General features: G+C 42.5%; 2 protein-coding genes across 2 annotated transcripts in view; both read right to left on the reverse strand.

Moving 5' to 3' along the window:
- camk1db (calcium/calmodulin-dependent protein kinase 1Db) overlaps positions 1–1,090 on the reverse strand; it is a 26,761-nt gene extending 25,671 nt beyond the window's left edge. Inside the window, exon 1 of the mRNA XM_005929051.3 lies at positions 285–1,090. Within this exon, the coding sequence (XP_005929113.1) occupies positions 285–379 (95 nt within the window). The 5' untranslated portion in view covers positions 380–1,090. The remainder of the gene's footprint in view (positions 1–284) is intronic.
- A 4,772-nt stretch (positions 1,091–5,862) lies between these two features.
- dhtkd1 (dehydrogenase E1 and transketolase domain containing 1) lies at positions 5,863–25,817 on the reverse strand. The gene is made up of 17 exons (XM_005929049.3): positions 25,298–25,817; positions 24,891–25,043; positions 21,968–22,179; positions 21,687–21,881; positions 21,249–21,518; positions 20,272–20,443; positions 19,219–19,417; positions 16,954–17,266; positions 16,780–16,864; positions 16,535–16,674; positions 16,307–16,457; positions 16,106–16,212; positions 12,711–12,875; positions 12,034–12,116; positions 11,707–11,873; positions 6,751–6,836; positions 5,863–6,662 (listed from the first exon to the last, which is right to left on the reverse strand). The coding sequence occupies exons 1-17, from the start codon at positions 25,467–25,469 to the stop codon at positions 6,561–6,563; spliced, it is 2,772 nt and encodes a 923-aa protein (XP_005929111.1). The 5' UTR covers positions 25,470–25,817; the 3' UTR covers positions 5,863–6,560.
- Positions 25,818–27,688: the final 1,871 nt, after the last annotated feature.

The raw sequence follows: 27,688 nt of genomic DNA on the forward strand, positions 1-27,688 counted from the left end.
CACACACACACACACACACTGAACAATAAACTCATCAGGCTCCAGGTCTGGGTTTAAAACGCCTCTATCAGCGGGCTGTAAGTTTCTGCCTGCGTCTGTCACCGTCAACCAGTTAATTCAGCACACATTCAACAGCTGTCAGTCAGCGCTCATTTCCGCCAAAACCGCTACACTGTGGCATTGTTGTCTTGACACCAATTTGCACAAGTGGACACAAAGTTGTTGGTTTTCTGTTGTTGTTTTTATCCGTCGCCCGCAAAGCCTGCGTGTATCGCGTTACTCACGTCCCAAGGACTTCCTTGAAGTCAAAGATTTTCTTGATGTCATCGACATGCTTTTTCCAAGATCCATCGCTGGACTCGCCGTTTTCTTTCGCCATTTCGCGCAGGGGTGGGGGGAGGAGAAGAAGAAGAGAGAGAGACAGAGAGAAAGAGAGAAAGAGGCTGCCGGAGGATCACCAGTCGTCTCACCCAACCCAGGAAAAAAAAAAGAAAAGAAAAGTAATGCACTTCTCTATTTCGCCAAGGGCTTCCTGGCTTTCTGTCAGCACAGTCTCTCTTGCCTCCTGAGCCCTTGCATGCAGTCAGGCAAACCCAAAGGGGGTGTGGGGGGAGGTATGTCCTACTCCGAGAGGTTATTTCACTAATCTGTTTGACGTAGCGGATCCCAAGCCTGAGCTTCCCCGGTGCTCAGATCACTGTGACGGGGGAAACACAGGCTCTCCCCCTCCTCCTACCCCGGGCGGGATTCAGTCAGTGTTCATGCGGCGATGCTTTGAGCTGAGGACGGGCTACTTGCAGGAGGATGACACTTGGCAGTCGCATCCGAGCTGCTGTGCCATCGAGTCACACCGACCGCCCTGTGGTTGTTATAGCAATAGGAGGAGTGGGAGGTTGCTGCTCCCGCCTATCTATCTGACAGCGCAGGCAGCGATTTAAGTGTTCGCATTGCAGCAAATCACCGGCCCGCTGGAAAGTCCTGGAGTCATCGGTGTCAGCGTCCGTCTGTGCGGCAAAAATAGATTGTCACAGTTAACACAAGTCTGTGTTTCTGCGTCTGGGTGTTGCACATGTGCGTTGGATTTAGAGGCAGGTGCGTAGCTAGGAGCAACAAGGGTTCATGAGCAGCAGGGGATCCTTGTTTCCACCCACACCCCCATTTCGATTTTCTGCAGGTTTTTTTTTTTTTGTCTTAACTTTTTTAAAAACCTAAACTCTTTTATAATGTCAATTGTTAGTGTCTCTACTGAAAGTAATTTACAACTTTTTTTGTATTCGTAATTGTCGAGGAAAGGTTGAAATAGTCGTCTGCAAGCAGAACTGCACCATGAAAAGATAAATATTTATGCTGTTTCCAAGTACACTAGCAGTCCAATCAGATCGTCTTTTACAAAGCAGGAAATGTCCTTTCTGTGTGGACTTTGCATGTTCTCCCTGTGTTTGTGTGGGTATTCCAGCTTCTTCCCAAAGTCCAAAGACATGCATTTAGTGGAGTTATGTTAATTAATTATTCTAAATTACCCATAGCTGTGAATGTGAGTGTGAAAGGCTGCCTGTCTCTCTGTGTTGGCCCCGTGACAAGCTGGTGACCTGTCCAAGGTGTACCCTGCCTCTTGTCTTATGGTCACTGGGATAGGCTCCAAACAGCCAGAAGACATTTTTAAACCATTTAACTTTTATCTGTAAATTCTATTACAGGTGTTGCCTCTTTGCCCCCGACATCAGCTTTATAACCTGCAATGCAATGGGCTCAGTGTCTGGATTAGTTGGCTCAGAAGGATAAGAATTAAACTCCAGAGCAAGAGGTCAGGAGTTTGAGAAGTGTCTCCTTCTTTGGGCCAGTATGATTTGTGTTTACAAATCAACAATTTTACAAACACAAAAGTAGTAGTTAACTAGGGCTGAGCTAAGACCAAAATAACAAACACCTCGACAACAGAGCTAGCCTAACCAAAAGCTTCCCCCCCCCATCTTCCAAAACAAAAGGCATCTCAGCTCTACTTACTCCTTCAACCATGCACACAATTATAATTGATGTTACAAAAAATACTGGATTTGGAAAACAAACAAGTGAATGATCCTCTCTACAGAGCGTGGCTATCTTGACTCCTTATGTAAGGTGTGGTCACCAGCCTAGAGCCAATCGTGTTTGAGCTGCACCTCCACATTTCAGCATATTCTACCTCTTCATAGAGGAAGGAACACAGCAGTTGCACACAATGACACAAAAATAACACAGCAGTCATAACAGTTCTAATCAATAAGACCATAATATAGATGAATTCTTGAAATTCAAGAAAGTCCTATAAGGATGTCCGGGCAACAGCGAGGTTACGTCTCTGATATCGGCACAGCTTTAATGTCGGAACTATTAGCACAACTTTTGGAACTATTGAACCAAGACATGAAGAAAAGAAGGTCAGCTGACGGTTAATCAATGTCTAAATGTTCGCCTGGTGGCCTGACATTGGCCTGTTGTTGTACATTTCCTGTTGTCAAGACAACCGTTCTCATTTGGCTCAACATAAGCACCATCTAACGCCATCCCTCAATTCAGACAAAGAAAAATATTTTTTTAAAACAACACTGACCTTTTATTTATGTAAAGTAAAGTTTGGATCTTCAGTCATTAATTAATGATTTAGGAAAAAATAAATAAATACAAAAATTTTCTGGCTTTTGAAGTAGAGCATGCTCCACATCAGCAATCATTGTGGCCTTTTTTTCATCTTCACTAAACACAGAAACAGAGTTTCAAAATGACAGTTTACAACAACAGTCATCTCTACATTGAAGGGTGGGGATCTTAAAGTGTAATAGAGAGAACCTGGAGAATCCTCTGTGAACAAGAAAACAAAAAAGGGAAATCGTCCAGCAGAACCAGGCTCAGACAGGGTCAGCTTTCTCCCATGACCAGCTGGGGGTGAGAGGAAAAAGAAGAAAGAAAAGTGAAGCATAGAGAAAGAAGACAAAAAACAAAACTACAGGAGGAAAAAAGTTAAAAGCAAAAGCTGCATATAAAGACATCAGAAGTGAAAGAGAGGACAGTGGGGGAAACACCTCAGGGCATTGTGGGAAGTCTATCACATTGCATCATATCCTGTCTATCTGGTAGTGTGTGTTAGTGTGTGGCACCCTTCTGGCCTGTGTGACAAAACCATTTAATCTTTCTCTTACTGTATGTGATCAAGATTTCTTGTAAAGAAACATTTCATGATCATCTGAACGTGTATTAATTATGTTAGATTCTTGCATCCTTTCACCTTCAACACAATAAAAAAAACCCAAAAAAACCACCAAATTATGTCATCCTGGTTTATTTAATCCTGAACCCAAAATGGGAGATTGGCAGCCAGGACAGGGTACTGATAGCTGAAGGCTCCGCCTCCCATTCTAGTTTTGAAACCCCAAAATGCCTTTTGTTAGGATAACATTGTACTATGAGGTATTTAAGATCGATGGGGCATTGATGGAGTTTGTGTGTAGAGAGAAGGATTTGATTCTGGATTTGACAGGAAGCTAATAAGAAGTTGAAGTGGGAGAAATATGATTTTATGGCTCCTATTAATGCTCTTGCTGATGTATTTTGTATCAAATGAAGGTTTTTCAGGAAGTTATTCGGAAAACCCGATGACATGGATTTACAATAATCCAGCCTTGAATTTATTCTGGAATAGCCAGACCTAATATACCTCCATTATGAAGTTTTTCAGATATGCTGTAGCTTAGTCACTGAGAACTTTGTATGGGAAGAAAATCACTTTAAATTGTTCCCTGTTTTCAGTTGAACTGTTGAATACTGTAAATTTTTTTGAAGGATTCCTCCTCTGATCAATTGCGTAACTTGTTTGGGAGGACATTGTCGTTTTATTTAACTGAATGAACAATCAAGCAGAATGAACACAACTAATTAAATCAAGGTCATGACTTAAAGCTAATTTTCCTCATTGCTTTACACAGAGGTGTTGTTCCTTCAGTCTGCAGAAAAATCATCCACCCACTTTGTTTTTGGATTTTTGAATCCAGCCTCCAAAAGTATCGATTATCTCGTGTCTTTCTTTAACTGGAAAACGGCCATTTAAGAGTGCGTCAGCCTTTATTGAAATCTCATGTAAAAAATACGAGAAAAATATGAATGCAGGACCCAACAACTCTGGGTCCACTCTAACAATATCCTGTCTTAAGCTGAAGTATGGTTACGCAACTGTAAAATGGTAAATGGCCTGTATTTGTGTAGCGCTTTACTAGTCCCTAAGGACCCCAAAGCGCTTTACACATCCAGTCATCCACCCATTCACACACTGGTGATGGCAGCTACATTGTAGCCACAGCCACCCTGGGGCGCACTGACAGAGGCGAGGCTGCCGGACACTGGCGCCACCGGGCTCTCTGACCACCACACCACTGACAGAGGCGCCCTAGGGTGGCTGTGTGTAAAGGGAACTATTATACTCATTTACAACTGTGCATTTTTACTGTTGCTGAGCATTATCATGCTGAGCCTTGGTGATGCCCCTCAGTTGAACCTCTGTCTGAAAAAATCTGCTTCACTTCTTTTCCCTTTAAGCCAGCTTTCATCTAATTTGCTCTCCTTCACATAATGGTTTGAACCTGTGTGCCAGATATGACCACATAAGTAATATTAACTCTCAATGACATCATACAGAAATAAGAGTAGGAAAACAAATGGACATTTGTGAAGCCTAAAGTTACTGGCTCACAGTAATTCCCTGTACATATGTTAATTTATTTGAAACTATGCCTGCAGATGAAGTTCATCAGACCAAAGATATGTTGGAGTTATCTGGCTTCACTCACCAGAACATCATCAGGTTACAGGAAGGTGGTTATAAACTTGGTAAGTCAATCACAGGATTTCTCCAGTCTTATTACAAGCCATTCTCATTAGAGGGGTAACACTGACCAATCACAAACAGCAGTATTTGAAGCAAGGAAGGACAGGGTGTTTACACTGTGAGGATTATTTGACATCACCGTCACAGCTCTATCAGTAAGAAACTGGAGAACCACATAGATTACAAGTGTTATCCTTTTAATGTTTAGTTAATGTGCATAAAGACAGTTCATCCTTCCATCCGTTTGCTTGCACTTATCCACTTTAGATGTTTCCTTGATCCAACACAGCTGATTCAATTGGCTAAATGACCTCCTCAACATGTCCTGAAGTTCTCCAGAGGCCTGGTAAAGAATTCATCATGTGATTCAGGTGTGTTGACCCAGGGTGAGATCTAAAACCTGCAGGACACCGGCCCTCGAGGCCTGGAGCTACCCACCCCTGCTGTAGACCCTCCTACCTGCTCACAGAGATCCGAGGTATCTTCCACAAATGTGTGGCTGTAGCTCAGGAGGTAGAGCAGGTCATTGACACGCTCAAGTGTCCTTGGGCAAGATATTTACCCCTAGCTGCTCACCAGTGCATCCACCAGAGTGTGAATGTTAGACAGAAAGCACCTAAGCATAGAACAAAGTGCTTGTATGAATGGGTGAATGAGGCAAGTTGTATAAAGCACTTTGAGTAGAGTAGAAAAGCACTAAAGAAGATTCAGTTCAGTCCATATGGTGACACCATTTCCCAGAGAACTGATTGGTCCGTAGGTGGTGATTTCATACCTGTTGATCTCTAATCTAAGACTAATCTAACCTGCTGTAATCTGGAGCAGGTTATGTCTGCTGCACAGCCCAGTAACAAGTGAAGCTGCCTTTTTAAAAATAAAAAAATAAAATCCAGAGTTAAACTGGAAGTTAGTGGAATAAGCACGAATCCTGCTTCGTGCTACAAACTTCAGGAGCGACTACTCTTATAGAACGAAGCACGTTATTGGTCAAAAAGAAATAGACACACTTACATGAAAACAGATTTATTTTAAAATATACTCTTTAATGCCAATATTCTGATTTGAAGCTTCAGTTTGGTAAAATGGTTAAAACAATTAACTTTAGTTCATATTTGTAAGATAAGAAATGAAACTGGTCTGATAAACATTCAACAGTTTCAATGGTAACTTCCTCCTGGTGATCACGACAGACTTTCAAATCTTCAAGTGTAATGCTAGTTTAGCACTCACATTCTTACATGTTTCAAGGTTAATGCACAAATACACTCCCACTAATTTATGATGTAAACAGTAACTCATGCAGCCTGTGTGCACGAGACAAATAAGCAGTTCTGATTCCTGAAACATGGAATCTATAGATTTCCCCCTGACAGGCGTCCATCACAGTCACCTTGTAAACGCCGTCTGTAAGGCTTCGTGCCTCCATCCTTAAATACAGGCATGCTGAATGACAGGAGGGAACAGAAGTAGACTTTTCATTAAAAACAAACACTTAAGAACTACAAGAGAACAAATAAAATCATTAACACTATCCTCTTTCACACATTTCTCTGATTTGATCTTCATTACTGAACAATTTGTTTTAAAACAGCCCATCCACGCCACGTAAGGGTCCCGCGTATCTGTAGTGCAGCAGATGCAGCATGTAGTGTTGTACCGATGCCTGCAAACTTGATATGTTTTGGTTTGCAGCCTTGTTTAAGTCTTAGGAGAAAGTAGCAGTGAGGATGGCCTCTTGCTGCTGATGATGAAGGGTCCCGATGCCGACAGCAGGGGCGGGCAGAGCGGGCCGGCTCACTAACCGGAGCTGACAAGGACAGAGGAGGGAGTCAATTCGAGTAATATAATTCACTGAGGTTCACAGTGTAGACAGAATTGTTTCAAACTGTGCTCACCTTGCAGGCCAGCTGCTTCTCAAACCTGGGAGCTACAAAAGACCAGGGCCCCATGTTCTGAGGCTCCTCCTGGCTCCAAATGAACTCTGCAAGAGGATTTTAAAAATGTGATTATAACCTACAGTGATACAGGATTTATGTAGGTTAGCACTTTGGTTGAAGTTCCTCTCTTGCAGTTCAGTGAAATTTCAGCTCAGTGTGAAACCAGTTTGCTATAGAGTATTTGGTGAGAACAATAGTACAGCAAACTGAAGTGAAACCTGAGCTTTGTTTCTCATCCACACACACACAAAAATGACCATTCAGAACAACTGCCAATCTAAATTATGTCTCTCAGTTTTAATTAAAACCCCCCCCACAATCATACATGCAAATAAATAAATAAACATATAGTCATTCGCTAAAGAAAATGTGCCATCTTTCATTTCTAACAGGATTGAATGAAATGTCATGTGGTCTTTATCGGGTCTTGAAATTATTTAAATATAACTTTGGCTGAGTGGTAGTAATAATTTGATTTCTTTTCCAGTCTTTTTTGTTGTAGATCTGTTGCTCTGCTTGGGATCGTTGTCTTGTTGCTCGACCCAATTTCAGTCAAACTTTAGCCGTCACACAGACGGCCTCACATTTGACTCTAGGATACTTTGGCATACAGAGAAGTTCACGGTTGACTCGATGACCTTAAACTACCCAGCTGCTGTGGTTGCAAAACAAAACTAAATCATCACTCCTCCACCACCATGCTCGACACTTGGTATGAGATGTGTGTGCTCATATCTAATTGCGGTGCTGTGCATTAAGGTCACACATTTCCTTATCTGTCTCATCTGTCTAAAGGACACTGTCGCTAAAGTCTGGTGGTTTGCTCAGACGCAGCTTTGCAAACGTGCCATGTTTTTTTTTGTTTCTGGTTTTTCGAGAGAAGACACTTTCTCCTGGTCACACACCATCCATCTTTATCCGCTTTGTCCGAGGCCGGGTCGCGGGGGCAGCAGCCTAAGCAAAGAGGCCCAGACCTCCCTCTCCCCAGCCACCTCCTCCAGCTTATCCGGGGGAATACCAAGGCGTTCCCAGGCCAGCCGAGAGATATAATCTCTCCAGCGTGTCCTGGGTCTGCCCCGGGGCCTCCTCCCGGTGGGACATGCCTGGAACACCTCACCCAGGAGGCGCCCAGGGGGCATCCTTGTCAATGCCGACCCACTGCTCCTCGAGTGACACAGGCACTCTGAGCCCTCCATGGCAACCACTCTCTAGGAGACACCTTCGAAGATCCTTGTCGGGAGCAGCAGCTGCTCTACTCTGAGCCCCTCCCGGATGGCCGAACTTCTCACCCTATCTCTAAGGGAGAGGCCAGCCACCCTTCGGAGGAAGCTCATTTCTGCCGCTTGTATCCGCGATCTCGTTCTTTCGGTCACTACCCACAGCTCGTGGCCATAGGTGAGGGTAGGGACGTAGATCGACCGGTAAATTGAGAGCTTCGCTTTTACACTCAGCTCCCTCTTCACCACGACGGACCGGTGCAGCGTCTGCATTACTGCAGCTGCAGCCCCAATCCGTCTGTCGATCTCCGGCTCCCTTCTCCCATCACTCGCGAACAAGACCCCGAGATACTTGAACTCCTCCACTTGGGGCAGGAACTCATCCCCGACCCGGAGTGGGCACTCCACCCTTTTCCGGCTGAGAACCATGGCCTCAGATTTGGAGGTGCTGATCCTCATTCCCGCTGCTTCACACTCGGCTGCGAACCGTTCCAGTGCGAGCTGGAGGCCCTCACCCGATGAAGCCAACAGAACCACATCATCCGCAAAAATCAGAGATGAGATTCTGAGGCCACCAAAGCGAAAGCCCTCCGCCACTTGGCTGCGCCTAGAAATCCTGTCCATAAAAATTATGAACAGAACCGGAGACAAAGGGCAGCCCTGGCGGAGCCCATCACCCACCGGGAACGAGTCCGACTTATTGCCGGCAATGCGAACCAAGCTCTTGCAACGGTTGTATAGGGATCGAATGGCCCGTAGCAATGGGCCAGACACCCCATACTCCCGCAACACCTCCCACAGGACACCCCGAGGGACACGGTCGAATGCCTTCTCCAGGTCCACAAAACACATGTAGACTGGTTGGGCAAACTCCCATGCACCCTCAAGTATCCTCGAGAGGATAAAGAGCTGGTCCAGTGTTCCGCGACCAGGACGAAAACCGCATTGTTCCTCCTGTATCCGAGGTTCGACTAGCGGACGAACTCTCCTTCCAGCACCCTGGCATAGACTTTCCCAGGGAGGCTGAGGAGTGTGCCATCTTTAATTTCTAACAGGATTGAATGAAATGTCATGTGGTCTTTATCGGGTCTTGAAATTATTTAAATATAACTTTGGCTGAGTGGTAGTAACAATTTAATTTCTTTTTCAGTCTTTTTTGTTGTAGTTCGGTCACACACCAAATAAGCCATATTTCTTAAATCTTTTTTTCTACCGTCATGAACTTTAACATTTAACATACTGAGGCCTGCAGAATCTGACATGTAGCTCTTGGTTTTTTGCAGTTTCTTTGAGCATTGCACAGTCTGACCTCGGGGTAAATTTGTTGGGATGTCCACCCCTAGAAAGACCGGTTACCGTCTTGAATGTCGCTCACTTGTAAATAATAATAGTGAAAAACATTAGATGTAGAATGATAGGCTTCAAATTGTTTGGAAATGGTCTTTAACCCTTCCTGGATTGATGGGCAGCAGCAATTCTTTCTTTAAGGTCACTGCTGATGTCGTTCTTCCTTGCCGTTGTTTTAACACACACCTGAACCAGCAAACTCACAGAACTCCTGCTTTTATGGGCACGATGCATTTGATTGTCAGCTATCAGCTCCTGGCTACTACTTATACTCACAATTCTTGTAGAAGAAGGGTATAGTTAGTTTAAGGGCACGGCACACAGACATAACGTGCCATGTGTCATAATTTGAGCAGTTTGGTCAAAAAGCTCCTCGTCATATCCCTCAGTTACCATCTGAAGACCATTATCTGAATCACCAATTTTTCTTTTTAAAAAACAGAACAAATATTTCTGACTGTCCTTTGCTGTATTACTGTTAAATAATAATCAGGATCTTTGTAAGACCAGAACCTATGATTTATACCCCAAAATGTGAAGATATTTTCAGCCCCGTGTTTGAAGTCTTCTTATCCTCACAAGCTGCATTTAGCTTTAAAACAAAAGCTGTCTGTGCCTAAAAAGTAAAAAGAGGAACCTAAACAAAGTATGCAAATCACTCACCGCTTTGAAGGTTCAAAGGCTGTGAGCACAGGGTAATAACAGAGGGCAGCTCAGAAAAGCAATTCAAGATTTTGATCTACTCTGAGTCCTCAGCTAAACTTTGCCAGTTGAACACACACGTAGTATTTGTACTGCTGTTTACATAAATGCATTCTTGTGAAACTAAACAAGTAAGGATGGTGTGAATAAGCAAAAAAAGACAATGTTGGCAAGGAAATTTTCTCGTGTATTGCATGTCCATCACGCCTTGAATGACGCTCACAGGGACAGTAAAGGATAAAGTGAGAGAAACCTGTGAGACAACAGCTGTGCAGTAGGTAAGAGTTTGTCAGATACTTGATGATCTGGCATTTCAACTAAACGGTCGAATGTCGTTTCTGCTTTCAGCTGGATCACATTTAAATTACTCTGACTCAGACTTCAGCAGCGCGCTTTTGTAACCCTCTTCTGTCTGGCAAAAAGTCATCCTTCTAAAGTTTTTGACAGATTGCTAAATTGTATCCGTTTTCTTGATTTTATGACAGGTGGTCTGTTAAATGTAATAATAATTTTAAAAAAACCCAAACAAACAAACAAAAAAACCCCAGTAGTTTGTTAAATAGATTTTATAGACCAACCCTTAAAGGTTAACCCCAACACTAACGTTTATAACTTATACAGAAGACACTTCATATGAGGTATGACCTCTCCTGGATGTGATGCAAGCCGTCACCTGTCTGGATCGGAATTACTCTCCATTCCTGAATGAGTGCAGCTGACAGCTGGCTATGCAATGGTCACTGGTTGTAGCTGCCTCTGATGAACGCATCCACCCAGGCATGTTCAGCAAGAAACACGTCAGGACTAAAGGAAAAGGCCAAGGAAGTGTCTGAGTACTCTCCTGATCCAGAAAGGCCTGCACTATCCTGGCGGTGTGGGAACCGGCACCGTCCCGCTCAAGCAGCCACCACAGGCCTGGCACGATTACTCATCTCTGTTCCATGAGATTTCCACCAAGCTCAATCAGATGAGAGACTTTCTCTGATGGACATGCGAGGCTGCAGCAGCAGCAGCTCAGAACATCGGTCAGCCACATGGTGGCACTGATGAAAAAAATCATTCATACACCATTTTTGTGTATACTGAAACCTCTGGATTGCAAATGTAGTAAATTGAACTTATTCTGAGTTTTTTTTCTACAAATAATCTGACTGAAACCAATCAACTACAACCAATATCTACTCACAGAACACGTTTGGATTTTCTAAAAGATTGATTTAAAATAATTTCCTGAGAAATGGATTTCAAGCAGAGACTGGAAAAAGATTTCACGACAGAAAACTTGTGATTCTTATTCTGACTCATTAATAAAGTACCGTTGTAATTAAGTGGAAAAAAAGACATTTAGATTTGAGAACTCAAGTGTTTGTAATGTTTAAATGTATTATTGTACTGCTCTGAAAGGACAAACACCACCCGCACCACCCTAACACTAAAACTAATAAAACAAAACATTTTTAAACAACACAAACTAAAATGAAACAATCAAATCTACTCTGAAAAACGAAACAAAACTCATAAACTGATCTGATTAAACTTCAACTACGACTCAAAGCAAACTACTAGTGCACCTCCATCTATAAAGCCGGTGTGTAGCCGGTGTAGGCATGTAGGTGGGAAAACAGAGATTAGTGAGCGGTCACGCTACCTTTGGCTTTGGGGTATTTTTTGAGCTCCTGCTGCAGGGCATCCAGAGGGAACGGACACAGCTCCTCCACGCGGATGAGCGCTGTGTTCTGGTTGGCTGCTGATGTCTCCCTCTGTTTCAGCAGAGCATAGTAGTGCTTCCCAGAGCACAGCACCACCTTGTGGACACTGTGTGGAAAGAAAAAACACTGGATTGGGCTCAGGGTTTGGGCTACTTACATATGTGTTTTTATGGTTCTTTCAAAAATCTGAACTCCTGCAGTTTCATTTAAACACACAGAAACAATCACACACCCACACTGCAGATTTAATATAGCGTCTTCTCTACCTTTCTGCTGACACAGAAGTATCACCCAGCACTGGCCTAAAAGACGTTCCTGGTGCCATCTCAGTCAGACTGGACACGGCCCCCTGGGAAAACAGAATATGTCCTTCAAGCATCGAGATGGAAGCATCTCTGAGGAGCTGGATGTGTCAAATCTGTCCTAGTGACCGACTGGTGACTTCCTGGCAACCACTGGTCGCTAGGGGAAAAAAATGATATTCCTGAACTGGTTGGCAAGTGGTTACTGGAGGCTGCTGGCTGTTGCTAGGTAAAATTGATTGCAAAGAGGGTGCTGCACAAAAACCCTCCTTGTGATTGCTTTGGTTGCTAGCAGACTGGTAGTTTCATGGAAGACTGCGAAGACTTAGCAAGTACTCGCCAAGCAGTAGTGAAACTCTGCTGCAGCCAACACCATTCAAAAGGTCCAGCTTTTACTTTGAAAAGTGCACGCAGAGTTTTGGGTTTGTTTTTTTTTTGGTGCAGCACTGTATACCTGTTTTTGACCAACTTCAGTTTGCATCTTGGTGTGATTGGAGCTTTAATAGTCGATTTCACGGCAACGGCCAGCAACCTTCAAATACCACCCGCAAAAACAGTCACAGGAATTTTTCGCATTTTTCCCTAGCGACCGCTGTTTTCGAGGTATTTAAGCCCGGCTGAGCGCGGCCTAAAGTACTCACGGAAAATCTCAGCAGAGTCTTGGGTCCCACAACAACGAGAGGTTTGCGGAAGTTTCGAACCATCTGCCTCCGAAGCAGATGGAAGTACTGAGCGGAGGTGGTGGGGTTGACCACTGACATGTTCACAGTATCGCCGTCCACACCCTCCTCCTTACTGTCGCACATCTGCGAGACAAAAAGAGGAAAAGTTAGCATTCATTTATATTTCAGGTAATGTGTAACTAAACATTAGCTTGAGTAGCTTCCACTCTTGTAAAGCTGTAACATGAATATTAATGATTTTTTTTTTTATACCTCACCTGCCAAAGATGACACAAAGTAAGTGTTAAGTATGCAAAATTTCAATTTGGTGTTCAATAAATTGCGTCTATTATCGAGGAAATGATTTTAGAAGCAGCCTCAATCCGATGCAATTTGTCTGCTGATTGCTTGCAGCCCATTAAGAAACATTATCTGTGATGATTTGCCATTGATCAAATCTGCACATAATGTGCTCCTGACTACACAGCCTTCCTCTGCACCGAAGAAACCATCTGTAACTTCACACAACAAGCTTTTCATTTAGATCCTACGGGCTATATTAATGTTTAAAATCTCACTTATAGAACCTTTAATTCTCATTACGTGGTTACCATTGTGTCTATTTAAATTATGGTATTATTCAAGTATAAAGCTGTCTGCGTGACACTGCATTTGTTATTACAGTTCAACTCTACAAAGGCATGAGTGAAAAGATAATCTCTTTCCTGGCAGAGGTAAAAGATTAAACCTCCATGGAAACTATTCAGGTGTTTTTTTAATGTGTTGTCAAGCAACTGATGAATCTGCAGGATCTGAAATGATAGTCATGTCGTGACTGTTTCAGAACCAAAAGAGAGAAGTGGGATGTCTTTCTCCCATGTCTTTGACTTTAGCAGAGTTTAAGATTTTTTTATTACTGCAAAAGAAGTTGTGTAATGGTTAGAGAATACTATGTGGTGAAATCTTTGCCCTATATCCGACTAACTTTGCTTTTTTCTGCAGCTGTTTGTTTGATTCATTTCAAACTTGGTGGGGTAAGTACAGTGCTGAATTTGAGGTCCTTGGCCTGAGCGGCTGATCTTAATCCTCAAACAGTACTTAATACTTAAAAAAACAAATAGTTTTTACTAGAGATGGACCGATCCGATATTACGTATCGGTATCGGTCCGATACTGACCTAAATGACTGGATCGGATATCGGAGAAAAATAAAAAATGTAATCCGATCCATTAAATATCACGAAAGCACCTCACAAAACTTGCAACACGCCGTAACTCACCGCAGAACGTTAGCAGTTGGAGCAGTGTGCATCACGTGATAGAGCAGCTGTGGCATGCGGGACCTGTCGGTGGTCTGGATAGCATGTGGAGCTTCGCTAGCAACCTGGCATTTCATCTCCGCTAGCATTTCATCTCCGACAAAGTTATCCCCGAGAGAAGTAAAGCAAGCGTGTAAGTCCATCTCTGAATGTTTGTAAAGCATTCCCACGCTAAGCTTAACGAGCGACTGCCTCTCGCTCTCCGGCTGGTACTTCAATCGTGAAACTGCTTAAATGATCAGCTGATCAGCTTTTCTGTCGCGAGTCCGTCTTTGTTTTTGGCCCACTTCGCACCAGAAAGAGCAAACCAGCGGCTGAACAACAGCAGCACGTTTAAGCTTGATAAGCTGTTGTTAGAATTTATTTAATATTACTTTCTACACCAGGATCTTTTTCTACGTAGCTGACGGCTGGTAACTGTGCAGGGGCGGATCTAGCAAAGTTTAGCCAGGGGGGCCGATTGTGCCCCCTTTTCACTGTTCATGCCCTAAGACATACTTTTCTTTCTTATTCTCATTTAAAATGTCGAGCTTTTAATAAATAATTATCTGACACCCAAAGTTTTAATTTGATGCAAAATGAATAGAAGTCAATTACTGTATATAGTGACTATTAAGTCTAATATATATACCCTAGTAAGCTATAGTACTTTTTACTTTGGGAAGGTACCATCTGTGCAGTCTGCAATTTTGTTGAAGAAAGATGTTGAATCTATTTAAAATTTCTTGAAAAATAATTGATTTCTGTGCATTTTTTTTCACACTGCATCAAATTAAGGTTGATTACGTCGATTAAGCATCATGAGGTGGCGCGTGAGGGGTGGTTCCCTATTTTTTATTTATTTATTTTTGTTGTTGCTGGGAGTTGGAACCCTATTAGTTAGGTTGCTTAATATTTACGCTAAGTACTCTTTAAAATACCAGAATAGGGATGATGGTGTAGGTTTAAGTTTATTAGATTGATCAGTATTGCTGAACTATGAAATATTTTTTTTTTGCATACAGGTATAACAGAATAGCTTTAGTGTAGTTGTTGTTTTAAACTTGAGTATGAACTTAATTCAAAATGCAGCAAGATATTTAAAAAACAGTTTTGTTGATTAAAAAACACTATATCGGATTCATATCGGTATCGGCAGATATCCAAATTTATGATATCGGTATCGGACATAAAAAAGTGGTATCGTGCCATCTCTAGTTACCAAAGATACTGAACAACTACACACTACACTGAAGCACTTCTACCATTTTGGTAGTCACAAAAAAAAAAACTGTAACCACAATCTGCTCATTACACACACACACACACACACACACACACACACACACACACACACACACACACACACACACACACACACGATATTATTATTGCCCTCGTTTCAAATCATCTTGCTTGCCCGTATACGACACATTTAAGGGATGTTTAAACTGTAGCTTTAACAAAATGGTTTCATAATCTCTGTGAACAGGCTCTGCGCTAGTATGATACACTGACAGAGCACTTGTTTATCACAGTATAACACAAAGTCTGTTAAGCTTCAGGGATATCACTGTGCTGTTATGAATCATAAACCATTCTGAATCCATTTCAGCTGCTTTGGTGCAAACTGAAGTGATAACACTGTCCTCTCTTCATCCCTCCGGAGTGATGGCTACAGGCAAAATGGATTCACGATAGTTTATGCTGACTTTGTTTTTACTGTTAGGATCAAGTGTTTCTTTAATTTTGTTGGTGCAGCGCATAAGGAATTGGTTGCACATCAGTGTTATTCCTGATAGGAATTGTCAGGAAAAACGTGTTCTGTGTGTAGACAAATGAAAGAGTGGTTGGAATAATGTAATGAAGAGCACAGACATTCAGCCTGAATAAAAGGCTTCACCTGGGCCCTCATATGGCTAGTCCATCAAATCTGAGCTTAAGTAGCTTTAAGACTGTCATGTCTTTCTGTAATATTAAGTAGCAGGTTAAATAAACAATAGTGAAATTAAGTGATTGACACTGATATGACACGATTGCAGATTAGAAATACCGACACAGTCCTGACTCACTGACCTGGAGGAAGCGCTCCATACGGCAGGAGGAGTGTTCAGGTCCAGCGCCATCGTATCCATGAGGCAGCAGGATCACCATCCCACACTGCAGCAGCCACTTGGCTTCACCTGGAAACACGACAGTTTCACCTCTGATGAAATAATCTTTCTTTTTTTTTGACCAAGTTTATTAGAAAATGCGGCAGAGGGGTGAGAAGCTCACCTCCCGAGATGAAGGTGTCAAAGACAATCTGCGCTCCGTTAAAGAAATCTCCAAACTGAGCCTCCCAGATGGGCAGAAGCTTCGGCTGCGCGATGCTCATGCCGTATTCAAATCCGAGCACGGCCTCTTCAGACAGCGGGCTGTTACACACCTAAACACAAGACACCACAATTTGTTGTGTTTTTCATGTTGACACTGATGGTTTTATCTGCTTTGCGAGGGCATTACCTCCAGGAAACCTGTCTGCTCGGGGCTGATGTGATTCAGAGGGATGTACATGTCGTTAGTGTCCTGGCACACAACCATGGCATGCCGCTGACTGAATGTACCTCTTCCAACGTCCTGTCCACTGATACGGATATTAAAACCTGCAGTGACAATAGCTCGAGTTTAGAGGAAACCCCAGGAATTCCCAAACTGGAAGTGAGTCATTTTTACTCACTGCTAAAAACACCAGACAAAACGTGACAAACCTTGGCAGAGGAGAGAGCCGAAAGCGAGGGCCTCTGCTGTCGACCAGTCTAGTTTGGTTCCCTCTTCCAGTTTCTGCAGCCGGGCCTGAGTTTACAAAAGCAAAATAATTTAACTGCTGTGATGTTTGGACAAGGCAACGCGGCAGAAGGATTAGAAGCAAAAGATCCCGGTACCTGTACGTGGGTTTTTCCGAGGTGGCTGTGCAGCTGGATTTGCTCAGGGATATCCACAGATTTCACTCCCACAAACTGCAGCAGAGGAATGGGGACACCAGTGTCCCAGGTGGTGACTCTAGCCTGGGGTTCAACAAGATCCCCCCAGCGGCCCTGCAGGTTGGTGGGTGGAGGGCTGTACAGGGTCATGTTGGACAGCTTGTCGTTGAGCATGCTGTAGTATTTGGTTTTGATCTCGTCACGCTCAACCTCTGTCATCAGACCCTCTGAAATCAGCTGGTCTGAGTAGGCGTCTGGGATGCTCTTTCGAGACCTGCAAGGAGCAAACAGGAGATGATCTGATTATTACCCTGTATTCTTTTAAATCAGACGCCCGAGATGGGACTGGGTGCGGACTCGAGCTTTAATTCAAGGGGTTCGACAAAAGCATTGCATTAACTGTTTGGGTATTACAGCCACCTTCAGATGCTCAAAACGAACTGGGCAGTTGACTAAGATGTTTATTTGTCCAGGTTAGGCCTGTTTATTAGTTCATAACAAAGTAAATAAATAAAAATCTGAAAGTGATTCAAAGTATACAAATTGCATTTGTAATTTTTTCACTTGACTTATTATGATGTTAAAGGAGGTTCAAGGAGATGCTGACGTAAGTGAATTATTATTATCATTACGGGCTGAAAAATTCAAATAAACCAATGAGAGAGATCGCAAAAACCTTTGGAGTGATCAAATCAAAATCCTGGTTTGTTCTTAACAAGAATGGCTATGCTGGCCAGCTCAGAAACACTAAAAGCTCTGAAGACAACTAAAGTGGATGGTGACATAATTCTTTCCTTGGTTAAGAAGCAGCCCTCTGCAGCACAGAGCCGAGTCAAGAACACTCACACGGAGGTAGGCGTATAATTGTCAAGGTCTAGCCTTGATGAATGTAATTACAGAGGGTTTACAACAAGGTGAAAAAACACTCGTTACAAACACAACAAGGCCTGATTAGACTTTGCCAGAAAAAATCTAAAAGAAGATCGCACTGATGGGAAAAAAAACTTTTTTTGGACCTTTAAGTGATGGGAAGAGGAAATTATGAAGGAGGAGGGACAGATACAGAGATGATGTAATGGTATGGGGATGTATGATCGCCAGGGAACAGGACCGTTTCTGTGTATTAAGTAGCAGGATGAATTATGTATTGTACACAGCTATACTGTCTGCTTTAACCACATGCTGCAAAACTGATGAGACAGAACTCCACAGTGCAAATAGATAATAACACAAAGAATACTGCAAAAGAAAGCAAGAGCTTCTCAAGACAAAGAAATGGGATATGCTTAAAAAGCCAAGTCGGTCACCTGATCTCAGCACAAACCGCATGTTTTCCAGTTACTGAAGACAAAACTGAAGGCAGAGACCCACAAACAACAGCGACTGAAGGCAGCTGCAGTGAAGGCCTGGCCAGGCAGAGCATCTCAGTGACGGAAACACATCACCTCATGCCCAAGGATTTTAATCCCAGTAGTTCAATATGATGTTTATTTGTCCAATTAACTGTGAGCTTCTCAAAATTGGGACTTGTCTATTATAATGCAATTCCTAAACTGTTAAACCCCTTGAATTAAATCACATATCGACCGATTTAAAATGTATTGAGGTGGTGTACAGAGGCAAAATTAAAACAAAATGCATAAAAAAACTGACCCAAGAACTGCATCTTTAAAAAAACAAAACAAACCTAGCACCTTTTTTTCACTCCCCATGTGATTAAACAACACTCTTGCATTCACTTTAATCTCTCTCTGGCAGTTAATGATTTCTCCTCTTTGTTGTTCTTCATCCATCTTCTCTTCCCCCTCATCCTCCTAACCAGTCACAGTGTATTGCTTCCCACTCCCTGGTCATGCTGGAGGTCGCTTCCTATTAAGAGAGTTCTTTCTCGCCACGGTCGCCAATTGCTTGCTTTTAGAGGCTCGGCTAATTGTTGCAGTTCTCTCTTTAATGTTGCAGGGTCTTTAACATCCAAAGCAACATACTAAAATGACTGTTGTTGTGAGTTTTTATAGTTTCAAAGCACTGTAGTGGTTTAATAGTTGAAACACTACAATTCAAGTTATGCTTGCCTTTCACACAGAAATAAAAATTCCACAATTACCCAAATACACCATTAAACATCAGCCATTGCTACACGAGTAGACCCATCATGTAAATGCATCAGTGCACCTACAAGAATAATTCAAATCAAACTGCTAAGTAAAAGCGATAGCTTTAACTAACCGGATGATCTTGTACATTGCCGGATTGGTGAAAAAAGGCTCGTCCAGCTCATTGTGGCCCCACTGACGGTAACAGATCAGGTCCAGGATGACATCTTTCCTGAACTGCCGCTGGTAGTCGACAGCCAGCCGAGTGGCTCGCAGCACCTCCTCGGCATCATCTCCGTTTACATGGATCACGGCACAGTTCACCATCTTACCTGTAGAAGAAATCGCCCATTACAACATGATGAAGGTACCACTTTACAAAGTAAAACTGCACTAACTCTGGCTAATTTAAAAGACCTCTCAGATATCCTGAGAGGTCACCGTGTGTATCATATTAGACGCATACATGAAAATAATCCATATTCGAAACCCTCATGAAACTGTTTGACTTAGGCCTCAGGCTGCATGCTACACTCATTTTTAGCCCCATTACTTTGGATTTTTGCATAGAAACAAATGAAGCATCGTGTAATGTGAAGTGTTTTTTTAAACATTACTTTTTGGGCATTTTTGCCTTTATTGGATAGCGGAGCAGTGAAGACAGGCAGGTAGTTGCAAAGAGAGCAGAGGGCAGCAAAAGGCCACAGGTCACTCTCAAATACGGGCTGCTGAACTCTGTGGCCACGTGGCATGTGGTCACCCACTCGCCCACTGAGCTAAAGCAGCACCCCACTGATTCTTTTTCCTTCTCACCATTCATCTTATATGAAAACGTCAGGAGAAAAAAGGCTTTACTGGAAAGATTGCCTGACTAAAGCCTGCTATTTGATTAAGTTGAAACACAGTAGACACAATGTCAGGTCACAGGACATTTTGACATTCGCTGTACCTCTAATTGACACTGATCTTGGAAACACTGGGTTTAAATACTTTAGAATGAGCTCCAAAAACTTTGAAGCTGTGACATTTTAAAAGTTTATATTTAGTTAATCTGCAACTCTCCTCACACGCTTTTTATCTCGTGTCTGCCTATTCTCAAAGTCTTTTTTTATACACACAAAGCGCTTTCAAATAAATGACGTATTCTCTCTGTACACGGGAATACTGATGAGAAGCTTTCACTGACCAACATCACTGCAGTACAAAGACGATCGTCCTCTTTCCGACGGTGTGGTGTAGCCCACTTGGTTATTCACGATGAGGTGGATGCTCCCACCCACTCTGTAGTGAGGAAGATTTGAAAGGGTCAGAGTTTCAGGAACGATGCCTTGACCAGTGAACGAGCCGTCGCCGTGAATCTGTGAAGAAGGAAGAAAGAAGAAGTTATCTCATCGTACAAACGGACATCATCTAACAAATCCTGCTTTTTTTTATACTGACCTGATTAGCTATGATTCTTTGGTGTGGTGTGTGTAGTCAACATGCAGAAAGTACAATTATAAAGTTTTAAAATATGTCATATTTGACCTCTGACCTCTCCTTCAAGGTCAACAGAATGATCTGAAGGTCAAATTGATAGCAATGCTATACAGAGCTATTTAAAACTATTATTCTTACCACCAGTGTTTGTGTTGACAACATATAGGCATTTATGGAAAGGGGATATGGGGATTCTAAATATTGCATTATAGTTATAGCAACCAAATATCGTGTCACATTTGACCTCTGACCTCCCTTTTACATTTCACATCTGTCTTTCTTTCAAGTTGACCCCAAAAAGCACTTTACCTTCAAAGAAAATGTTTTGAAGAGGAAGAGAATGAGCATCCTGATTGGTTAGTTAGTATAACATTATATAATAAGCACAAGTTAAAGTTGTGATGTCTGTAAGTCACCATATTAACATGAGGTAGAGCGAATAAATGTAAAATTGTCAAATTAAAAGTAATAATTGTTCTTCATTAATTCATTAACGCATACAGTGATTTCTTAAGCATTTTGGAAGGGAGAGGGAATCTTTTTCAGCACACAGAAGTAAAACACTTTTTTATTTGTTCCAATAGAGCTATTTGTGTTCGTTTATGAAATTCCACACTAACAGACTCATCACTTTTTCTAGCAAGTTCTAAAATATGTCCTCACACGTGCGTGCAGCTGTGTTACCTGCAGACAGATGACTTGGTCCCCAGGTTGGGCGTCGTCTTCGGGCGAGTAGTCCCCTTCTTTCCGGAGCTGCTGCCTGGCTCTGGTTTTGCCCTGAGCCACGGGGTTGATGGCTTCAAGGTGAGATGGGTTGGGCAGCATGGTGACATGAAGGGGGTGTTTGGCTCTGAAATCTAACTCCACCGAAGAGGTGAGGTGGGAGAGGACGTCACCGATGGCCGGCGAGGTGTCGGGGAACTCGCTGAGGCCGCGCATCTTACGGAACATAAGCTGGAGAGAAAAATGAGGGAAGCGCAGCATTATCCAAGACCGTCTTGCTTTTGTTTATCGTGCGGCGAAGGCGAACAAAAGCTGTTCAGTGATGTTAAAGAAAATAAAAAGATAATCTTGAATACCGTGACTAAAATGCAGTATACGGGTCAGATTAAATATCCAAACCTCAGGTGGGAACTTGAGCAGGCCTGTCAGGAGGTTGAGTCGGCCTCGGTGAGGCATGCCGATCACAATGTCAGTGACTCCACTGTTGGCAGACTGGTGGAAGAGCTCAAAGAAAAACCCCATCATGCTCTCTGCTCCCTCTCCTCCATAACGCTTCACAGTAGCAAACTTTGTGGCCAGAAAGTGGTCGAATTCCTGCAGGTCGAAAGAGGAATATTATGAAGTGGATGTCATTGAGATCACGTGCTACAATTCTTTTTTATTACTCTTCTGAAACCTGCCTGAGACTCTAGCATGATCTTGGCCAGCTGCCTTCTCTCCTCTGGAGAGAAATTCTCTCTCTTAAGCTCCTCGAAGCGGTCAGCGAACCACTCCCTCTCATCCAGACTGCTCAGCTGGCCGGGCTCCACTGACAGGTGGCCACAGTAGGCTTCTTCCAGGTAGGCCTGAACCTCTTCCACAGAAGCCTGCGCTTTCCCAAAGTGCCGCAAACCTGCAGAATCACATGTAACGAGTAAAGCAAGCAACACCTACCTGTGAATTGTAAGGGTGGGGGAGGGTCACAGAACAAAAACAGCCCTAAAATGTACTTTTTAGTGTTCTGTATTCACAGATGAATAAACACTGTATATTTCACAAATGATATGAAGCTAGATAACATGCTAGAAAGCAATGAGAACTAGGGCTGGGCTATATCATACCGTTCACTGGTGTAATTTTGGGCAACGATAGGAAAATGAAATATCGCGATAGAATATCGGTAAAACGCGCATGCGCAGTGCCTATATTTACATACGCACATGACGGCGACGCAGAATGAGAAGAGCGAAAGTGGATCGTTGAATGACACAGATGAACCAGAATTGGTTTGTAAAAATGCTGCAACTTCAGTGGTGTGGCACTGGTTTAGCTTTCGTCCGTCAGATACACAACAAAGCACTATTTTCCATTGACACGCATCACTAGCACATAAGAACACGGGTGATGATTGAGTGCAGTGGGTCACATGGTCACGTTCCCTCCCTGTAAGCCTGTGATCAGATGGGGTCTGTCCAGTCCAGCGCTTGTTGTTGTAACCAGTTCAGATCTAGACCTTTCAGCATGTGGCTCTAATAATATGGTTATCCTGGATGAAGAGGACAGTCCTTCAAGTAAGCAACACAAGACAATTAAGGAAGCTGAATGTGTAAGTAAAAGTGGAACTATGTCTGCTGTAACGGTTTCCTTTAGGGATTTGATTTTTTAACGGTTATATACACTCACACGCCGCTTTAACAGGTACAGCCAAGGTTTTTATCGTTAACGAAAACTAACGAAATAACGAAAACTAGAAGTGAAAAAACATTTTCGTTAACGGAAATAAAAATAAAAACAAAAAAAGGAAAACTAACTAAAACTGTAATGAGTGTTCACAAAACTAAAAATTAACTGAATTTATAGCAAAAATGTGTTTAGTTTTCATTAATGTGTGCGTGTCATACAATAGTCAAGGGTGAAAATGAAGTTTAGTTTCCAGATTTTTTTCTTGCTGTGTCTCATTATGCCAGCAGGTGGCAGTACGTTAGTCGAGTCGTCTGTGTTGCTCCGTCCACGCGCAGAATCATGTCATGAAAAGTCGGGAGAAAGCGCCAGAGTCCAATTTGGGATTACTTTGAATATGACTGTGTCTTGGATAAAGCAAGTGTCTTGTAGTGGAAAGAGACAAATTATGAGGGACATTTCTAAAGGGAAAAAATCCCACAAACCTTAAAGTGCACTTGAAAAGCTCACACAAGAAGGCTAAGCTAGCTTACCTTGAGAAGGTAAGGGAGCACACTCAACCCTCATCCCCAGAAAACAGAAGCTAACCTCAGGCAAGGCAGCGTGATGCATCCCGAGACAACAGGACTGGGGTATCTACATAACTGTGAGTCAACTGCCTTCAAAAAGTTTATCAATTCACTTGAACCAAAATTACGAACACCCAGTGCTGGGAGAGTTAATAGTCTCATTGGGGCCAAGATATACATTTTATAGTTGCCTGGTATCAATGGTTGTTCATCTGCCTTCATTTATTTATTTAAAGAACCCATAGGTGGGAATGTGAGTTGTCTGTCTCTGCGTTAGCCCTGCGACAGACAGGCGACCGGTGCAGGGTGCAGGGTATGGTAGCTGGAATAGCAACATACCCAAGGATAAGCAGAAGAGAATGACTGATATGATGAAACTGGGATTTTGTTACACTTAATTATTGCAAACACAACTAAAACTAAACTGAAACTAAGGATTTTCAAAAAAAATAAACTAGCAAACAATTGGTAAAAACTAATTAAAACTGATATAAAATTGAAAATCTGAAGTCAAAACTAAATAAAAAATAAAAACTAATGAAAATTGCAAAACTATTAAAACCCTGGGTACAGCTGCTTGTTAATGAAAAATATTTAACAGGCCAGTGACATCACAGCAAGACGACCAGCTCAGGTGTAAACAGCCTGGAATAAAGAGCCATCCTGCCTTGCCCAAGTATTAGTGCTGACCACGTCCTTTTATGAGCGCCGTGTAGACGTCTTCTGATGGCTCGTTGTGACTGGACAGCACACCATGTCAAAGTTAAAAAAACAAAACAAAAACGTTTTGTGTTCAATGGATCAAATTTTGCTGCTTTACATAAGCCTGTAGAGAACTTTTAATTTTTAACCTCATAATTAGGCGTAATAATGGTGCAGTAACAGATGCAACCACTCAAATTTTGCATAACAAAACATAAAAACAACTTTATGTGCGTCTACCTTAAAGAGTTCATGCTTTAGCATTAAGTCATGGATAAAATGGTGTGTGTCGTTTTGTTTTCTCCCCTACAACCATTTTTGGAAGAGAACTCCTCACTTTCAGAGACAACTGATGATCAACCAGGTGTTGCGCAAGAATGGCACATGCTAACAAGTACGTACAAGTTGTGTTGAACACAGAGTCCTCAGTTAAACATTAAAATTGGAGTGCAGCAAATACTGGGATGGGCAGGATTTCATAATGAAAGGCAAACGCTATATAAGTTTAACACTTTTTAAAGAGCAAAAAGTAGAGAGTTGGACGTGATTAACACTTAAAAACTCAGAGTGAAATGACATTATGGGTGTTATTTTTTCCCCTCATAGTTTAAAAAAGGTAAACAAGTGTGAGTATGCTAACTTCAGGTGCATGCTTTCTGCAGGATTCCTTTACCTGAGGTGTTGAGTTGTCCACTCATGGTACCAGTCAGCATGCTAATCTCCGGGACACTGTCAACAACAGGCTTTTGGGGTAGCAAAGGGTTAATTTTAGCAGCCTTGTGTCCGTGAGCTCTGTATGCCTCCACCAGTCTAGCTAGAGCATGATCTGAACACAAGAGAAGAGAACAACGCGTGACAGCGAGCTCACATTAAATAAATGACGCGTTCACTGCACAGCAGTTAACAGCTTCCAGAGTCAACGATAGGCCACCTAAACAGAATATCATTCAAACTCGTATAAAAATACCGCGGAATAAAATAACCCCACAAACAAGCGTTAATGCAACTGTCTTTGCCGAGCCTCTATGTTAAGCGACGGTAACTTAAGGGGACCGTACTGCAATTTAACTCCATACTGACCTTGATTTAGTGCAGCCACCCGCTCGCTCTGCCACTTCTGGTCCCGCTCGGTGCTCTTGGGTCGGTACCCGTAAACACCTCTCTCGGTGTGATAACTGCAGCCGACAACCTGCCGAGCGACGCTCTGCGGCAGTCTGCTCAGCGAGCTTTTCAGCAAAATCAAGGCCGACATGTTTCCAGGTCTTTAGTCTCGCATGAGATAGCGGCACACATCTGAGAACAGGCTACAGGACGGCAGCCATACTGCCCGGAGGAGGGACACGTTAATGGGAGGAGATGTCGCATCGGCAGGCGATTGGCTGAAGCTTAACTGGTCGATATTTAAGTCGAGTAAATGGTATTTAATTTTACTTAAACACAAGGTTTGAATCTGTAGGGCACGAGGTTACATTTTTACATTTCGAGCCAGCGCTATGTTGTCTTTAAGATGGCTAAAAATCTCAGAAGCAAGTGAAGTAGCGCAACAGGTGTCCAAGCGACGACGTATGTGCTGAGTTCAGGGACTTCTTAAAACATCGTAATTACCAATGGAGAGCAAGATTATTATCCATCCATCCGCTTCCGCTTATCCTTTTCAGGGTCGCGGGAGCCTATCCCAGCTGTCATAGGGCGAGAGGCAGGGTACACCCTGGACAGGTCGCCAGTCTGTCGCAGGGCCAACACACAGGGTCAGACAACCATTCGCACTCACATTCACACCTAGTGACAATTTGGATTTTCCAATTAACCTATCCCCACAAGCTGCATGTCTTTGGACGGTGGGAGGAAGCCGGAGTACCCGGAGGGAACCCACGCAAACACGGGGAGAACATGCAAACTCCACACAGAAAGACCCCGGCCTGGTGTTGGAATTGAACTCAGGACCTTCTTGCTGTGCGGCAACAGTGCTATCCACCGTGCTGCCTCAAGATTATTATAATTAACTGAAACTGAACTTAAAATTTATAAAAGCATGCATTTAAGGCATGAAAAACACTTTGAAATAACTAAAAAGAAAGAAAGAAAATAGGTGTGGGGAAAAAATCAACAACAAAAACGTTTGTTTTTTTTAATTAATTTATTATTTTATTTTTGATTTTTTTTTCTTTTGTGGGAAAAATACTTACAAAACGACTTAAAACAAAATATAGAAGACTTGCTGGGTTTTTTCAGTCGAATTTGTCACCACACCACGTGAAAAAAAAGTTATTTCATATATTTACAGACTGGAAGGTCTATAATGTTCTAAGTCAGAAAAAATAAAGTGTATTTTTAAATCGCTGTTCTAACCTTCTTAAATATCCCATGACAAATATTTAACCATAAAATTATTTAAAAACACCAACACTAAAACTAAAAATATTAACTGGTAAAATCAAACTGTTGCTACATTTTTATTTTTTTAAATATGCTGAGGCTATTCTGAGGTCAAATGAATGAAAATGGTGGTTTTGGGGAATTTTGAAACGGTGAGACAGTAATGCCATGTCTGTGTGTTTTAAGGGCCAGTGGTGACAGAGATCAAGGTGAGCCTTGACACTGTAACAATAGATGCCTGTGCTCCCACCATATGCCCAGACTCCCACATCTGCTGGTCTTTCATGGATCATGTAGGAATCTCCAAACAATGAAACAGCACCCGAACTCCCATTTCAGTGAGTGCATGAAACACATGCACAAGTCCCACACACAGGTTTCCTGCACCGAGCAGTTTGTAACAGGCAACTTTTGATGTTTTGTGTTAATGTTAAATTAATAATGGCTAATAAGGACTGATCAACCATTCATTAGTCCAGGACACAAACCTCAGGATCTTCCACATAAACTGTGATCAGATTTAAAGATCCCAGAGCTCTGGAGTTTAATAACAGTGCATTTTATACACAGCCTACATTTTTCACCAGCACTATCAGATTATTCGAACAGCTCATAGACCTGGTTTACTTTACGACAGAAGAACCAACATTTTCTGATAGCTGAAGCGCAACCAAAGCACGATTGAAAATGTAAAGTTTTAACTGCAAAGTGTTAAGCTTATTAAATTTTCCCTTATGTTCTGTATTAATCCAAAATGCCAAAGCATCTTTATGTATCGTCTCACTGCCTGCCATTTTCTGCAGAGGGATCTCCACCACTGGGTGGCGCTATTGTACTACCTTAAGTTCCACTTTTAAACTCCTCAGAAGTTCATGGTTAAATAGAAAAGACCTAAGTCACATAACATCTCAGCACTGTGACGTGTCACATCCTACTTCCTTACATCCTGTGTGTTTGATGACTGAGAACATGGAAACGCCTGTACATGGGAAAAGATGCCAGTTTCTCCTCTCACACTATTTTCGCAACAGAACAAGTTGGATCTTGAGGTTCTTTGTATGCCTTTAGACTGCTAATGTAATGCTGCTAAATCCA

The sequence above is a fragment of the Haplochromis burtoni genome, unplaced genomic scaffold (assembly GCF_018398535.1).
Source record: "Haplochromis burtoni strain Fernald_Lab_line unplaced genomic scaffold, NCSU_Asbu1 Contig_77, whole genome shotgun sequence".
In the NCBI taxonomy this organism is placed as follows: Eukaryota; Metazoa; Chordata; class Actinopteri; order Cichliformes; family Cichlidae; genus Haplochromis; species Haplochromis burtoni.

Excerpts from the sequence above, each read along its gene's own strand:
- dhtkd1 (XM_005929049.3), bottom strand. The coding sequence starts at position 25,469 with ATGTCGGCCTTGATTTTGCTGAAAAGCTCGCTGAGCAGACTGCCGCAG. Across the intron at positions 21,882-21,967 it reads AGATCATGCTAGAGTCTCAG|GAATTCGACCACTTTCTGGC; the intron begins GCAGGTTTCAGA and ends TTCGACCTGCAG. Across the intron at positions 6,837-11,706 it reads AAAATACCCCAAAGCCAAAG|AGTTCATTTGGAGCCAGGAG; the intron begins GTAGCGTGACCG and ends ATCCTCTTGCAG.